At 42.8% G+C, this 17863-nt stretch overlaps 1 protein-coding gene across 5 annotated transcripts in view; it reads left to right on the plus strand.

Annotated features, from left to right (window-relative positions):
- C1H19orf44 (chromosome 1 C19orf44 homolog) overlaps positions 1–17863 on the plus strand; it is a 159519-nt gene that overhangs the window by 103751 nt on the left and 37905 nt on the right. For 4 of the 5 annotated variants that reach the window (XM_069767734.1, XM_069767737.1, XM_069767735.1 and 1 more), the window contains 2 exons: positions 8271–8351; positions 17492–17658. In XM_069767734.1, the coding sequence (XP_069623835.1) occupies positions 8271–8351; positions 17492–17658 (248 nt within the window). Of the gene's footprint in view, positions 1–8270; positions 8352–11296; positions 11538–17491; positions 17659–17863 lie in introns of those variants that run through there. The other variant, XM_069767736.1, reaches the window with a different exon arrangement.

Below are 17863 nucleotides of genomic sequence, written 5' to 3' on the forward strand. Positions count from 1 at the left end.
TTTGGGCCGTATCTCTTCCTGCGGCCCCTCCTATGGCGCCTTCGACGTCGCTCGGACCCGAGGATAAAAAATCATCGCTAGATTGTATATCAGGCATAGTAATGGTACTGGCAGCTATCGTGCCCTCTGGTGCACCAGGCCTTTTATTTCCTCTGTGCACCCACCTGTAAGCTCGACCATTTTTAAAGTCAAGTTGATCTCTCCTATATTTCTGCTTTTTCTTGGCTATAACCTCCTTTTCAAAGCTGTCTATCGTGTTTTTAAGTTGAGCCTGAAAGGGTTCTACCTGTGTTATTCTATCAAACTTGAGGAGTTTCTCCTCACAAGATTTAATTTTGTCTCTCAATGTTCTCAACACAACCTGATCGTGCTCCAACAACATGTCAATTAAGATATGAGAGCATTTCAACAATCCAGACTCCCAGGTATTTTGAAAACCAGCTTCCACTTCCCATGCCGGGAAAATCTGCACCCTAAGGCCTCTGGGAACAAGTCCCGCTTTCTTATATTCTTCTAGTGATTTAACATTCCACCAAGATTTGGTGAGTGCCTTGTGCAAATTGGTGAGTTCTTTAGTCACAATGTGAAAATCATCATTGTCACCACTACTGGCGGAGTCCTCACCACCATCATCATTAAAGATACCACTGGCCTGACTACTCCATGCAGCCTCTCGTGCTGCCAAATCCATAATACTGCGATATACTACCGAAAGATGTATGAAAATTAATAGAAACGTTAATACGAACTACCGTGTGCCAACACCCAGAAGATGTGGTCAAAAGAAACACCACATATACACAACCAGTATGCTTGTAATGGAAAGGGGGCACCACGGACCGTGGGATACCACCAGGACCTGAGACATATGGGCATACACAAAGAGAGAAACAGGCAAGGTTCTAAAAAAGGGGATCACCACAATGAGGATATGGCAGAAAAGTATACACAGCTTTATTGACAAATATATACAAAAAGGGTAACAAACACATGGACATATAAAAACACTTAAAAAGCATAAAAAAAAAAAATTGCTATTGTAAGGTGACATTAAGCCAGATTAATAATGGAGAGGTGTCAATTATGACACCTATCCATTATTCAATAGTACGAAATGGTTAATAAAACACACACATTACTACAAAGTATTTTAATGAAATAAAGACACAGGGTGTTTTAATATTTTATTATACTCTTAATCCACCTGAAGAGCCTTGTCACCTGGAACAAACAACAATATTCCACACCTTCCGTCGTTCAGAGAGGGAGTCAGAGAGGCCCGGCGCCTGCGCACTGCAGTACTTTGCTCTGCCCTCAACAGGGCAGACAAAGTACGCCTGCGCCGGAGCCGCGGCGTGAAGACCAGAAGAGGACGTCATGCAATGAAGATAGGAGGTGCTGGAGCGGACCTGAGACACCCATTTGACCGAACCGCAGCAGGACCGCCCCGGGTGAGTATAATATAACCTCTTTTTCTCCTCTTTCAGGTTACATCGGGGGCTTATCTACAGCATTACAGAATGCTGTAGATAAGCCCCTGATGACGGTGAGCTTACCTCACCATCGATTTTGGGGGTGACAGGTTCCCTTTAAGGAGGAGGTTTGAGTGGGTTAAGTGCCTACCAAAAATATTCTCTGTCGATAAGGAGTTTGACAGGGGTTTTTTTTCTAGGGAGTGGCAACATCCAGAAAAACATTTTTAGAAAAGGATGCATGTAGATTTTTTCTACCCCTTCCTCTCTCTAACGGTGACTCTTTCAAGGATCCCACTGGCAGTCCTTGACCAAGTCTGCCTTCGTAGCTGCCTATTCAACTCTCTGCCCCCGGATTGCTTCTGATGGTGAAGACACTGGGGTCTGGTGCCTTGCTATGTTTTTATCATAGGCTAGGTTCACATCGCGTTAGGGCAATCCTTTTAACGGATTCGTTAAACGGGTGCCATAACGATAAGTCCCAAATTGTCTGTATTTTTGCCGTCGCGTTAACGTAACGCATGGTTGCATTGCCTCCGCCTGCGTTGGCAATGGAGTTCTATGCAGAGCGAACGCTTTCGTTCGCTGTGCGTTTGTCGTAACGGACTTGAAAATGCGGTAGTCCGCGCTCGAAGGTGCGTCACAAAATAGCAGACTATCGCTAACACATGCCGATTTTGACATGCATTAGGATCCGTTACGCTAATGGAAGTCAATGGGTGCGTTAACGGGTCCGTTGCATTGCGCTAGTGCTGCTTAGAAACGGATCTGTTGAACGGATTGCCCTAATGCGATGTGAACCTAGCCTTATCTTTATCTGTTTGCTCTCCCACACAGGGAGATGTGAGGCTGAAGTGTACAAGCAAAACTAACCAGACAGACAAGGTTAACAGACTGGGATAAATAAATCTGCAATCATACAAATACACTCACAAAACAGAGTGGGGAAAAAGAGGAGGTATAGGAAGGGAAAACCAAATATGAAAGGATAAGGAAAAACACGCAAACCAACTACATGCAGCAATCTCCAAAAAACTCTCCAACCACCATCTCCAAACACTGAACTTTCCCCTTCACCGCCAAACCAGGAAGTCAAACGATCACTGGAAAGGTCAGAAACAAGGAGGAGGGTTCTTATAACTGCTGGGAGTAATGAACCCAGGACAGCTGATACAACCCAAAACAGAGAACTCCAGGAGTCCAACTAAGCAATGTAATTCCTTCAGCACCAGAGCAAAGAAAACCAGAACTGCTAATATGACTGTGAAGCCGTTCTAACTACTGCAAGTGTATGTGTCACCAGACGCTGTGATCTTCCGATCCCAATCTTTTGCGGTATCCCCGTGACATCCTCTCTGGTTCCTATTTTTTTTCCAGGCCATCTCATTCCTTCGCCAATCAAGCGTCATCATTCCTATTCCCCTTCAGGCCCTTCAGAAGCGCTGCTCAGGTTTTCATTCAAACCTTTTTTGGTCCCCAAGAAGGACGAGTCCATCAAATCCCATCCTGGACCTCATGCTTTTAAACAAGCGGTTTCATCTTTGCCACTGCAGGATGGAGTCTCGCTGTTCCTTGATATCCTCCATATAGCCTGAAGAGTTCGTTTTGTAGACATCCAGGATGCCTACCACCTCATTCCCATTTGTGTATCTCACTAAAGATTTTTTTTCTGTTTCATAGTCCAAGATTCTCATTTCCAATTCACTGCTCTTCCTTTCGGCCTAGCCATCACTTCTAGGGTCTCCAAAAAGATCATAGTGGCTGTCATGGCCATTCGTCAGTCTGGTGTTATTCTAGTTATCCCTTGTCTAGACAACTTCCTCTTCAAAGCCCAATCCTACCCATCTGTGAGAGTCTGCAAATCAATCTCCCTGTTGGGACAAGATGGTTTCTTCTCTGGATCGACCCATCCTCTTTTCCCCACAGGTAAGAGTCTCTGGTCTGTGGTGACACTCTATCCTCATTTGCCATGGAAGATCATTTCTACCGTTACACTGGGAGATTGTGATGACGGACGCTAGTCTACTCTGTTGGGGAGCAGTATTTCAACATCTCACGGTTCAAGGCCACTGGAAGACACCGGAATCCTCCCTCCCCATCAATCCTCTAGAAATTAAAGCCTTTAATTTCTTCTCCTTCATTGTCGGGATCTTCTCCTGGGCTGCCCAGTCCTTATTCAGCCATAGCATACATTACTCACAAGGATGGAACTCCAAGCAGATCAGTTATGTCAGAGGTATCTTGCATCCTGTCTTGAGAACAGAACATTCCGGCGATTTCGGTTGTGGACATGCCTGGAGTGGACAACTAGGAAACCGATTTTATAAGCGAGTTTTTATAAGCGAATGTCTTTCCACAAGAGGGTGGCCTCTGAACCCAACAGTCTTCGGCCAGATTTGTATACCTGACTTCGATCTGATGGCGTCCAAAATAAAAAAGGTTCTTCAGTTCGTGTCCAGGTTCTGCGATCGCCTAGCAGTTGACTCCAATGCCCTGGTGATCTTCTGTTCTCACTTCAACATTCCATATTGCCCCCCCCCCCCCCCCCCCCCCCCCATGTCTAATTTCCAGGCTCATCAAGAAGAACAAGGCAGAAGGAATGCCAGTCAGCCTCGTTGCTCCAGACTGGCCCAGAAGAGCTTGGTATGCCATAGTAATCTACTTTCTCATGGACGCCCTGTGGAACCTTTCAGATCATTCTGACGTGCTTTTCCTGGGTCCTCTCTTTCACCAGAATTCACAGTCTCTCAATTTAACAGCATGGTTGTTGCCGCCGCAGTATTAAGGGATGCAAGTTTCTTTGACCAAGTTATTAAAACCATGATCAAGGCAAGGAAGCACTCTTCCTCTCGCATCAATCATTGCACATGGAAGGCCTTCTTTTGCCTGTGCAAAGCTAATCCAGATGCCCCCATGTTCTCATCTCGCCCTTCCCTACTGTTTTTTTTTTCTTTCAGTTAGGCCTGGAGTCTGGTTTGTCACCCAGCTCTTAAGGGTCAGTTCTCCTCCTGTTTGATACTTTTCCAGAGAAATCTGGTTTCCCGCTCTCCAATCAGGACGTTCATTGAGGGAGTTGCCCATTCGGATCCCCTTATTGGCATTTTGTGGATCTTTGCAACCTCAGTTCGGTGTTACATGTTCTTCAGGCTCACTCCACCTGTGCAGTAGGGCCCTCTTGAGCCGTTCGTCATCAGGCCTTTATTTCGCAGCTCTACAAGGCTGCTACCTGATCCTCTGTTCATACCTTTTTTAAGTTTTACAGAGTGCACACCAATGCCTCGGCAGATGCGAGCTTAGGCAGGAAAAGTCTGAAGTGGCAGTTGGCTTGGGCTCAGACCTAGGTATGACTTTTTCCTTTTTCTTCCCACCCTTGAGACTGATTTAGGATGTCCAATGGCTTCCTGTGTCCCCCAATGAAGTGATAGAGAAAAGATTTTGGGTACCGTAAAATCTTTCTCAGTCATCCACCCTTATTTGAGCCTATGTTGAGAACCAGTTTAAATGTTTTCTTTTCCTTTCTTGTTTCTTCTACTACTTTCTCTGTAACTGATTAGCTTGGTTCCAGTTTGTGGGTGTATCCTACTGAGGAGGAGTTAACTTTTTTTTGCTTTGTGTCAGCCTCCTAGTGGCCGCATCATACACATATTTAAAGTGAGTACCCAAAATCTTTATTTTCTTTTAAATTTATAGCCCAGCTGCTACTTGTTAGTTTATGGATACTTTGTAGTATTTTTGTCTCGATCAGCATAGGCAGCATATAATTTGTGTGAATTTTACTAGGAAAATCGAGTCACTAATTAATTTTCTGCAAATTGAATGTCCATTATATTCTGGGGTTTATAATAAATCTAACCCCATTACTTGCTGTTCCCCGTACTGTCTGATTAGTTGTTCCCATGCACTATTGATAATGTGCTATCTTGGCATGGCCTCCTACCACATCCAAAAGCTATAGAGCTAGAGATTCAGAAAGATCCGAGGCCTATGAAGTGTTTTTTCAAAAAGTTTCCATCTTTATTCCAGTGTTTAAACAAATGTAAGAAGACAAAGAGAGGCAACGTTTCAGCCAAATTTGGCTTTTCTCAAGCTTAAACTACTGTAAAGATTGCCTCACTTTGTCGTAAGTCTTTTTTTTTTTTTTAATATCGTAATACAGATGGAAGCTTTGTAGAACATTTTATGGTACTTTGGATCTTTCTGAATCATTGACTGTATGGCACCTTAATATCAAAGAACGGAATGTAACTGTTGCGACAACACTAGTTAAAGTATACTGTATGTAGTTTTTATATTTTTACTTCATTACCCTCATAAGCACAAAGTGCCATATATTTACGGTGCTTGGTCCTGAGCATAAACCCATCACCATTATAAATTTACAGTGTGTGATTAAAGATCCTGGTTCTGTAGTTTCACAGGATCAGGTTGAATGCTTGGGTTTCAGACACAACCAGGAACCCTGGGGAGAAGACAGAAGCGGTTTATTACTGTAGGACCTGGTGATCGCATGATCACTGGGTGTCTAGCAACATATGCAAGCTGCAAGGCTCTTGCAGTCCCACATCAGGTCTGCCAGTGACTTATATTACGGTCCTGGCCTGTGTTCCCCTACGAATACCCTAGTTACGGTGGAAAACAAATGATCAATAAGGCAAAAAAAAGTTACACTGAAATCTTTCATCTGTCAGGGAGCAAATTATGTAAAACAAATATATACATAAAAAATGTGCCCCCCCCCCCCCCTAATTTATATATATATATATATATATATATATATATATATATATATATATATATATATATATATACTGGGTTTCCACATAACTGTAAAAACCTAGATAATTCATTCAACTTGTTATTTGGCATGACACTGAACAGAAATAATGTTAACAAAAAAAATACAGGTTACTTTTTTAATGTTTCTGTTGCAAAATAAATTCTACAAATCACATAGTAATTTATTTGTACCTCAACCAGGTGACAATGATGGGAGTTGTATTGAGCACCCACACTGTACATTCTGTGTAAAATAAAGAATTAAAGAAAAATAATGGCATAGGCCCCTCCATAATTTTCATAAGGAAATCCCAAGGCTGGGAGCTGATGTTAATAATCTGGGAGAAGCGACAATATCCCAAAAGGCTCCCAGGCTGTTAATAACAGCTCACAGCTGTTTGCTTACCCTTTACTGGTAAATTTAAGGGGACGCCAGAGAAAAAATGCCGTAGGGTTTCCCTATAAATTCAAACTAGCAAAGGCTAAACAGACAGCTGTGGGATGATATTAATGGCTTGGGAAGGGGCCAGATATATTTCCCCCTCCCAGGCTACCAATATCAGCCCTCCGCCTCCCCAGCTATGGCGCATCATTAAGATGCGCCAAATCTGGTGCTTAGCCTTACTCTTCTCACTTGACGTGGTGCAGTGGCAAGTGGGGTAATATTTGTGGGGTTGATGTCAGCTGACTTCAAGCCCAGGGGTTAGTAATGGAGAGGCGTCTATAAGACATTTGTAACCCCATAGTAAGTTTTGAAATACACAGCAAGAATTGAATCCTTTATTTGAAATGAAAATAAAAAAGCAAAGTTATACTTCCTGTTACGCCTAATCCATTGAAGCCAATTTCCCCTGTAAAATGGGCTGTCCTGGTTTTCAACGTGAATTGTCGCATCATGGCACCATTCATTTTGAAAATCAGATGTCGCAGAGATGGATTATGGCGTTGGACCATGTGGATTATCTTCAACACAGACAGGTGAGGGATATGGTTTGTTATATTTTTTTGTTTTTTTTCAGGGTACAAGGGCTTGATGGATTAGGTGTAAAGGAGAAAATAACTTTGCTTTTTTATTTTAACTTAAAGTAAAGGAGTTGGTGCCTTTACTTCAAATAAAGGATTTTTATTCTTGCTGTGTGTTTTATTTCAAAACTTTCTATGGGGTTAGTATAAGACTGTTAGTATAAGACTGTCTTATAGACGCCTGTCCATTACTAACCCTTGGGCTTGATGTCAGCTGACAATACGAAGCTGACATCAGCCCCAAAAATACTACCCCACTTCCCAACGCACCAGGTCAAGTGGGAATAGCCGGACAAAGCACCAGAATCTTCTGGATGCACAATTTCTGGGCTGTTGGTAGCCTGGGGCTGGTATGGGCAATATCTTTGGCCCCTTCCCGGGATATTAATAACAACCCACAGGTGTCTGTTTAGCCTTTGCTGCTTTGAATTCCTAGGGGGACCCTAGGTCATTTTCTTTGAGGCGGGGGGACTGTAAATTCACCAGGAAAGGCTACGCAAACCTCTGTGACTGGTTAATAGTACCCTGGTAAACTTTTTTGATATTGCTTGTTCCTTTTCCAGATTATTAACATCAGCCCTCAGCCATGGGCTTTCCCTCTTCTGGCTATGAAAATTACATGGGAGCCCTTGCAGTTTTTTTAAATTTAATTCTTCATTTTACACAGAATGTATACAGTGGGTTCTCCCATCATTGTCGCCTGGTCGCACTGATCTCAGTGAGAACAAACATCAATGATGAGAGCTGCTTTTTCAGCAGACGGCGCTTAGGATCAGCGTGAACTGTACTGCTTTTCCCAGGTGCCGGTACGTGGCACACATGTCACATACGTACATACGGATGGCACACGGCCCATGGATGTTGCCAGTCCTGTTTTTTTTTCCTCTACAGGAATCACTAGGACTTGTGAAGGAGATCTTAAACAGAACAGTATATTATTACAGAGGTTCTGATCCTGTAGGTGGTATTGAGATATTTCAATTCTTTTTTCATTTCCAGCAAGCACTGGACGTTCTGCTGCACCTTTTGTGGATCCTGTGTCAATGGTCAGTCATGTTGCGAGCCCTGATCTAATAGAAGGTAGGTTCTTACTGTTGAGTTTTATGTATGGGATGTCACAGAACACTATACAATATTAATTACAACTAAACCTAAGAAATAGTCTGTATTGGAGATTATTAAGAATATATTTTCATATGGCAGTCTTAAAGGGGTTCTCTATTACAGGACAACCCCAGCGTTAATGAATTCAGGACCTGAATTAACATGAAAATGAAACATGAAAACAGCGTATACTCGCCTCCTGCAGCAGCAGCACCATGTCAGCGATGTGGGTGCAGCTGTTTCTGTCGCTGATGTGACATTGTTGTGTCATGTGCTGGCTGTAGCCAGTGGGCGGCCGCCCATCTGCTGCTCCCCTTACAATGACATCCGAGAGGATGGCTTCCTTAATGGAACATAGATGAGCTGCAGTCTCATTGGCTTTATCTTGTACGTGACACAACAAAGTCATGTCACTGCCCGAAACCAACATCGCTGAAATGCGCCGTTGTGGGAGGTGAGTATACTCCGTTTTTATTTAATTTAGGTCATGAATTGATTCAGCTAGGGTTGTTTGGTAATGTAGCACCCCTTAATACTAACAAATTCAAGAGTTTAATATGCTAAATTTATTTAGAGGGGCATTAAAACTAACAATAGGTATAATATTCTGGCTTTAAAGTTAGACATTTGTCAGCCTGTTGTGGACCATGTCCTCCCCTGCTAAACTCTATTCACTTTTCTCTCCACTTTTGAAAACTAGAGCTCAGTTTGTTGTAGTTTATAAATAACTTCTTGTTCGTGCAATGCCCATCAAGGGTTTTCCAGCCACATAAAATAGAACCCAGATATTGCATAATGTTAAAGGGACCCATCATCCCCAACTGTAAGTATGACTATATATTTCTTGTGTATAGGCATCATACCTAATCCCACGTCCAACTGTTAATCATCTTTTCCTGATGTGGAACCAGACAGTGGTAAAGTGTATATCTTACTGCAGAGAACATGGATGGGAGGCGTTATTCAGATTTTCCTCAGTGCTCTGTATGGTTTAATTCAGACTTTACTGAAACGCTGTGGGTTGTTTTTTTTTTTTTTTTTTTGTTCGTTTGCTTCACAACTCTATTTCATGATATTATTCCATGAAAATGCACACCCACTGTGCATTTAATACTGTGGATCTATGCATTTTTTTTTTCTTTTGGGGTGTGTTTCCTTTCCTGTAGGCTTCCCTGGGAGCTTAAAAAAAATGTAACATCAGATTTACAACCCAAACACATCAAAAAAGGGAATAAATAATAACCTGAGCAGATTGCTATTGCATATTTTGGTGTAGACATCTGCAGAAAAAATGAAGCAGAAAAAAAACACAGCATTTGGGAACATGGTCTGTATGTCTGAGATGGAGGATTGCGAGCACCACTCCAGTGTTTTGTTTTTTGTTGTTGTTTGTTTTTAGTGCAGTGGTAGACTGGTGCTACAAATGTAAGTTCCCCTGACCTTACTATTCTACTTATTAACCACTGTCTTCATCTGCTATTAGCGCCACTCCGATCATTTCTGCAGTTTGTGACCTGCCAGATCGCTCCAGTGTTTGCTGGGCGATCCGAAAATCACTACTCAATGTAAGTCTGAGAGGCAGAACAAGGCTCTTATAGACTTACATTGAAAGATTGTGACTGTTTCCTTTGACCAGCGTAATTAGTGTCTGATAGTCCCTGGGACAAAATTTGGACATACAGTTAGGGCCAGAAATATTTGGACAGTGACACAATTTTCGCGAGTTGGGCTCTGCATGCTACCACATTGGATTTGAAATGAAACCTCTACAACAGAATTCAAGTGCAGATTGTAACGTTTAATTTGAAGGGTTGAACAAAAATATCTGATAGAAAATGTAGGAATTGTACACATTTCTTTACAAACACTCCACATTTTAGGAGGTCAAAAGTAATTGGACAAATAAACATAACCCAAACAAAATATTTTTATTTTCAATATTTTGTTGCAAATCCTTTGGAGGCAATCACTGCCTTAAGTCTGGAACCCATGGACATCACCAAACGCTGGGTTTCCTCCTTCTTAATGCTTTGCCAGGCCTTTACAGCCGCAGCCTTCAGGTCTTGCTTGTTTGTGGGTCTTTCCGTCTTAAGTCTGGATTTCAGCAAGTGAAATGCATGCTCAATTGGGTTTAGATCTGGAGATTGACTTGGCCATTGCAGAATGTTCCACTTTTTGGCAGTCATGAACTCCTGGGTAGCTTTGGCTGTATGCTTGGGGTCATTGTCCATCTGTACTATGAAGCGCCGTCCAATCAACTTTGCAGCATTTGGCTGAATCTGGGCTGAAAGTATATCCCGGTACACTTCAGAATTCATCCGGCTACTCTTGTCTGCTCTTATGTCATCAATAAACACAAGTGACCCAGTGCCATTGAAAGCCATGCATGCCCATGCCATCACGTTGCCTCCACCATGTTTTACAGAGGATGTGGTGTGCCTTGGATCATGTCCCGTTCCCTTTCTTCTCCAAACTTTTTTCTTCCCATCATTCTGGTACAGGTTGATCTTTGTCTCATCTGTCCATAGAATACTTTTCCAGAACTGAGCTGGCTTCTTGAGGTGTTTTTCTGCAAATTTAACTCTGGCCTGTCTATTTTTAGTATTGATGAATGGTTTGCATCTAGATGTGAATCCTTTGTATTTACTGTCATGGAGTCTTCTCTTTACTGTTGACTTAGAGACAGATACACCTACTTCACTGAGAGTGTTCTGGACTTCAGTTGATGTTGTAAACGGGTTCTTCTTCACCAAATTAAGTATGCGGCGATCATCCACCACTGTTATCCATGGACGCCCAGGCCTTTTTGAGTTCCCAAGCTCACCAGTCAATTCCTTTTTTCTCAGAATGTACCCAACTGTTGTTTTTGCTACTCCAAGCATGTCTGCTATCTCTCTGATGGATTTTTTCTTTTTTTTCAGCCTCCGGATGTTCTGCTTCACCTCAATTGAGAGTTCCTTTGACCGCATGTTGTCTGCTCACAGCAACAGCTTCCAAATGCAAAACCACACACCTGGAATCCACTCCTGACCTTTTAACTACTTCATTGATTACAGGTTAACGAGGGAGACGCCTTCAGAGTTAATTGCAGCCCTTAGAGTCCATTGTCCAATTACTTTTGGTCCCTTGAAAAAGAGGACGCTATGCATTACAGAGCTATGATTCCTAAACCCTTTCTCCGATTTGGATGTGGAAACATCATATTGCAGCTGGGAGTGTGCACTTTCAGCCCATATTATATATATAATTGTATTTCTGAACATGTTTTTGTAAACAGCTAAAATAACAAAACTTGTGTCACTGTCCAAATATTTCTGGCCCTAACTGTACATGTTGCTCTCACATTCTGTAGCAGTCTCATCCAGGGCCCCTTCCAGGTATATATGTCCCCCATCCTGGGCCTCTTCCTGGTTTTTATGCCCTCCATCCTAGGCCCCTTCCAGGTATACATGTCCCCCGTACCAGGCCTCTTCCAGGTATGTATGTCCCCTATTCTTGGTCCCTTCCTGGAATATATGTATCACGGGTTTACCAAGACAGAGAGGAGCCAGAAGACCACAGTGTCTGATTTATCCTACTCCGTCACTTATTAGAAGCACTTCACCTTCTTATTAAATTTCTTTTTGCAGTGAAGGGGTTAATCTGCTCTGTTGAGAGCTCCTGGAGTGTTTAGGCTCTCAGCTGTGCAATGTTAGCTACTCCTATCTAAACTGGGTCCTGGCTAGCACTACTTGTCAGAGATCTCTTATGCTGCATGGCTGGAGGTTGTGATTGGTTATTATAATAGAAGACATTTGGGTTTATCTGCGACTGTTGATAGGTTTTGAGTGTGTGATAATTCCCTTTCTTCTACTTTGGTTTTACCCTATAGTACACTCCCCAATGCATACCTCCTGTTGTTTATGTGTGTATATTTGTTTTTTTTTTCAATCAGATACATTTTTATTTAACCAAATTCAAGGTACAAAGCAATAAAACAAAATTCGCAATGAGAACAACATTAACAATGGTCATTAGTTTCAGAAATTCCCCTCCCCCCCATTACGTACACGAGCAGCGAATAATGCATGGTATAACCTAAGTTCAGGGTCATCTTCTCTCCACCCAAGGTGTCCACAGTGTCTCAAATGTTCTTTTGCCTTTTCTCTTAACATAAATGTTTTTTTTTTCCATATTCACAATAGTCAGACTGTCTGACAAATTCCCTCAACGTTGGCGGATCGTCATTTATCCAGTATCTGGCGATTAGTTTCCGGGCAATATATAATAATCTAGATATTGCCACCTTAAATTTATTATGTACATCCTCCACATATCCCAGTATACACACCACAGGATCCTACAACCATATGCTCCACCTATGGCATTAAGCACCGCTGTCCAATATGGGTCCAGATTTTGACACTGCCATAACATATGGAGAATTCCAGCCCCCTCCACCCGGCACCGAGGACATTCAGAAGTCTACTCTATAGAGCCGTTCAGGAGTACATATATCTGTGAGAGTCTGCCTGGTTCACTCAGCGATAATTGGGGTATATATTCCATAATCCCTTCCCATTTATCTTTTTCTATCCTACCCATTTCCTCCTCCCATTTCCCCTGTGCTCTAATAGGATAATTATTTATAAAAGTATGCATTAGATACTTCTAAATGCCCGACACTACCCCTTTTGTTCCCCCTCTGCGCAGACATAATCAATATATCCTTGTGAATTTCCATATTCATCGTCTTGCTCTGCGTAACATAAGCATGCCGAAACTACCCATATTAAAATCTGCAGACCTCCGGTAGCCCATAATCCCGCTGCAACTTTCCAAAGGGCACCAGTCCCTGCGCGTCCTGCACCTAAACCATGTACTGTATTCCCAGTCTCATCCAATTTTAAATTCTCCCATTTTAACAAATTCCGGTAGAGTCTCGTTTTGCAATATCAGGGAAAAATTTGTCAAATGCTCCAAACTCCTAATCTTTTTAATTGCCTCCCAGACTTTATGTATCAGCGCTAAAGTAGGATTCACCAAACCCATCTTCCTGAAATTTCCTGCCTCCAACCCCTGAACCAATACAATTTGTATTGAACCATCCTCAGACACATCCCTCTACCCCCTCATCTGTTGGCCCTGAGCAGCTAAGTAATAAATCCAAGGGTTCGGAAGCGCCAGTCCCCCTCCATCCTTGGGCATCTGCAATATCTCAAGTCTGATCCTCGGATGCTTTTTTCCCCCACACAAGATCCCTAAATATAGAGTCAATAGTACGAAACCACTGCCTAGGGAACCAGATAGGGGCATTGTGCAAGACGTACAACAGTTGGGGCATCAAAATCATCTTAATCAAATTAATTATTCCCACTACTGAAAGATACAGTTTAAACCATGCCCCTACTTTACTCCTAAACTTACTCAGCAGTGGAATCAGATTCAAAACTGCATAGCTCAAAATCGGGAGTGACACCTGAATGCCCAGGTATTTAAACTGTCGCACCACTGCTAGCCTACTACCCTCCCCTGATGCTGGCAAATCAACAACACAATCATCTACATCCATGACAGTGGATTTTTCCCAGTTAATTTTTAATCTCGATATAGACCCAAATGTTTTAATAATATCCATTACTCTCAACAACGACTCTCCGGAATCCTCCAAAAAAAGCAACACATCATCTGCATACACGGATACTTTTTCTTCTACCAAGTAATATCTGAACCCTTTAACTGAAGCCGCCCTCCTAATTGTCTGCGCCAAAGGCTCCACTGCCAAAGCAAAAAGCAGCGGGGACAGTGGACACCCCTGCCTAGTACCTCTATGAAGCGCAAAACTCCCAGACATTTACGCGGTGGTATGTACATAGCTACTATACATAGTGATTGCCCATAAATTTTACAAACAACAAAAATATACTGTCCTTCACTATCAACATGTCTTTCAATTTCTTCAAATGGCGTAGACGCTCCTATTAATAAAGAGACCCCTCTAGCATATGAAGAATACGTGGAATGATATGCTCTCCCAATCCACCTCCTCTTCAACACCTCCACCTTTTTCCGTAGTAAATGAGTCTCCTGGAGGCATAGAACATCCGGCCTCCTCTTCCTAGCATATTCCATGATCGCCGTTCTTCGTGTTCCCTCTGACAGTCCTCTTAACATTCCAACTAAGGATTTTAATTCTATCACCCATCATACAATTCTATACATGCAAGTTCCCGACCCTTGAAAATACTGTATCTTGCAGCTCTCCGTATACAATAAAACTCTTCCCTAAACAATTAACCCCTCCCCTCCCCCCTCCTCCTCCCATATATAGTAACCCAACAAATCATAACAGTTCTCCCGTTGTATTTTTGCTTCTCTTACCAGAGAGTGGGTACTCCAATGTCTAGCTACCCTATAAACGTTACCTCTGAACCCCTATCTATCTAAAACTTCTCCACACCTCCTCCGCATATGCATATAGACATTATTATTACAGTCAGTCCCTCCATAGTCCATATCAATTAATATGCAAGAACCAGAACCTCCATATAACAGCACCATCTTTTAGTTTCTCCTTGTCAAAGAGCAACATGACACAGCGAGGCATTTCAGTCCGCTCACTTCACTCTGCCCTTATACGCCTTGAGCCGCTTCTAATTTAAGTCAAGCCATTTTGCGGCCTCCTCCGGTGTTTGGAAAAAATGCAGTATTCCCAGGGCCACAACCCTGAGCTTTGCCAGATATAAGATAGAATAAGCCAAAGCCAAGTCTCTCAGTCTTTTTTCTTTACTGCACCATATTGCATATAATCAGGATGAATGGAAATCTTTTGGCCATTAAAGCACAGATCGTTGGCCATTCTTGCTTTCCTTAATATAATGTCTTTGTCTCTATAATTAAGAATCCTAGCAAGGATAGTACAGGGGGGGGATACCGGCTGGAGGGGTCTCATGGGAACACGGTGCGCTCTCTCCACCTCATAAAGTTTGGTCAAATTATTGGCACCAATTTTAGTACGGAGCCAGTCCTCCATAAACGCTGTAGGATCGGTCCCTTCCACCTTCTTGGGGATGCCCACTAATCTCACATTATTCCGCCTTTAGCGGTTTTCTAAGTCATCATTTTTATCAGCCAGGGCAGCACATCTCTGCAAACATTGAGTGTGAGACTTCTGCATTTTAGAGAGTTGGTCTTCCAGCACACTCACTCTCTCCTCCACTGCCCCCACTCTGGTGTCAGTTTTATTTATGGCTGCCTTCATGTTGGACATTTCTTCTTTAGCCCCATCCACTCTCTTTGTAAGGGCTGTTAGGGCAGTCTTACAGAATCTAACTGTCATATACATACTTCAATGTGGGCTCCCCTATAACAGGCTCCTCAGTGTCTTCCTGCTCCACACTCTCCTTTTCCAGCCGTTCATCCTCACACATTAACCCCTCCTGTACCCCATCAGCCTCTGAGTCTTCCTTCTCCTCGGTCTCCCTCTCTTCCCCTTTAGCCATCACCTTTGCTGCTCCTTCCAGCCTCACAAACCTCTCCAATTTGGCTGCTATCTCCAATCTCCGTTCGTAGGAGACATTTGCAGCGTCTGACTTCTCAGCTGTCTCCATGCTCTCGCCTCCCAGCTCCTGGATTCACGTCATGCTGGCGTCTCCTCACCATGACCTCGGGTCACCACAGCATGTCGGGGTCTGCCTCCACTCCCCACCACCACCAGCACAGATCGTTATCAGCATTCTGGAGGGACTTTGAACAGGATAAATGAAGCAATGCAGCGAAGAGGTCACAGGAGCCGTCCGCTCAAATCGAGTGCTAGGCCACGTCCCCTGTGTGTATATTTGTATGTTTGGTATTTTTCGTTACCCCGGTTTGTGCGGCGTCCTCGTCTGTAGCTGGCAGTTGACTGGAGTGCCTGTTAAGAGTGATATGTCACTACCATGCGCCACCCCCCAACTTCATCTGCCGGCCTCCTTATTGGCTGGCGGTGTGTGTTTCAGTGCAGGGACCTTACAGCTCCCTGCACCAAAATACATTACAGCTGAATGTGAGCACCTACGACGCTCATCCAGCTGAAATAGCTGTTGGTGCTGGTGAGTCCTACTGCACGAGCCTGATGCAGAAGGTGCAACCGCGATCATTACGCCCTTGCCTCTTCATTTTTTTTCTCTCTTCACTACTACATTTATTCTTTTTCCATAGAAGGGAAGGTAGTGGGAACTTATGTTTGATAAAGTAGTTGTCATCAAATGTAAATTCTCATTTTTCAGAGACACATTGCAAAATGATCTAAAATTTGGCTGTCTAACTTTTCTGTTCTGCACCATTCTTTGTCTCTACCTATAGCTTTTTTTCCCATGTACATTTCACTTCGAGAACCTGTCAGCAGGATTTTGCCAAGTAAACTACAGACAGTGTCAGGTTTGCCCTGTTCTACTGATTAAAATGGTACCTGGGGTGAAGAAATTGTCTTGTGGTTCTTGTGTAATCAGTGTTAGAAGCTTTCAGTTAATGAGAAGCCTGTGCTCCGGGGTGAGTCTGTAGGCGGAGTCTTATCTTGGTGCTCTAGGCCAGAGAAACCAAGGAAAGACCTGCCCAGAGGCCGCCCCGAAGCACAAAACATATTCCTCATGATAGAAATACAGAGAGACAGACTGTTTGTGCCAGGGCTGTGGAGTCAGTAAGTCAAACTGCCGACTCCTCAATTTCCATGACTTCGACTCCACCAAAATGTTCTGCGACTTCACGACTCTGACTCCACAACACTGGTTGTGCTTTGGGGTGGCTTGTGGATAGGTCTTTCCTTGGTTTCTCTGGCCGCCTACAGTCCAGCCCCAGAGCACAAGAATCTCACTAAATTAAAAATGTTAACACTGATTATGCAAGGACCACAAGACTGATGATTTTTTTTTTTTTTTCACCCCAGGTATAATTTTAATCAGTATAACAGGGCCAACCTGACAGTGTTTGTAGTTTACTTAGCAAAATCCTGCTGACCGGTTCGCTTTAAGTCACTATAAACATCCATAATATTTGGTGTCGACTGATTACTGCATAATTCCATTATTCTTATTCTCTGCCTATAGAAATTATACCTAAATCACATAACCTATGTTTCTTCTTTTTCTTCAATCCAACAGCTTTGACCTCATACAATCCAATGGCCCTGGCGCTGAATGACATGCTAAAGCAGCAGCTATTCCTCACACGGTCATTTGTAGACATGGCTGAACAGCTATATCTTTCCACTGTGAGGTCCCTAGAGAATGAATTATACTGCTATACCACACTAGAGAACACTACGGAGGTAACAATGATAGACCTTACTTTCTATGTATTTATTCAGTAAAAACCAGCCAATTACTGTAAATCGCTATAACTATAAAGTTATAGATGTATATTTCTTTGTGCTTGCCCTGCTATTGACAACATTTTTGATTTTTTTTTTTTTTTTTTTTACCTTCTCTCTCGTTCCAAGATGTGTAACTTTTTTTTAATTTTTCCATTAACGT

The sequence above is a fragment of the Ranitomeya imitator genome, chromosome 1 (genome assembly GCF_032444005.1).
Source record: "Ranitomeya imitator isolate aRanImi1 chromosome 1, aRanImi1.pri, whole genome shotgun sequence".
In the NCBI taxonomy this organism is placed as follows: Eukaryota; Metazoa; Chordata; class Amphibia; order Anura; family Dendrobatidae; genus Ranitomeya; species Ranitomeya imitator.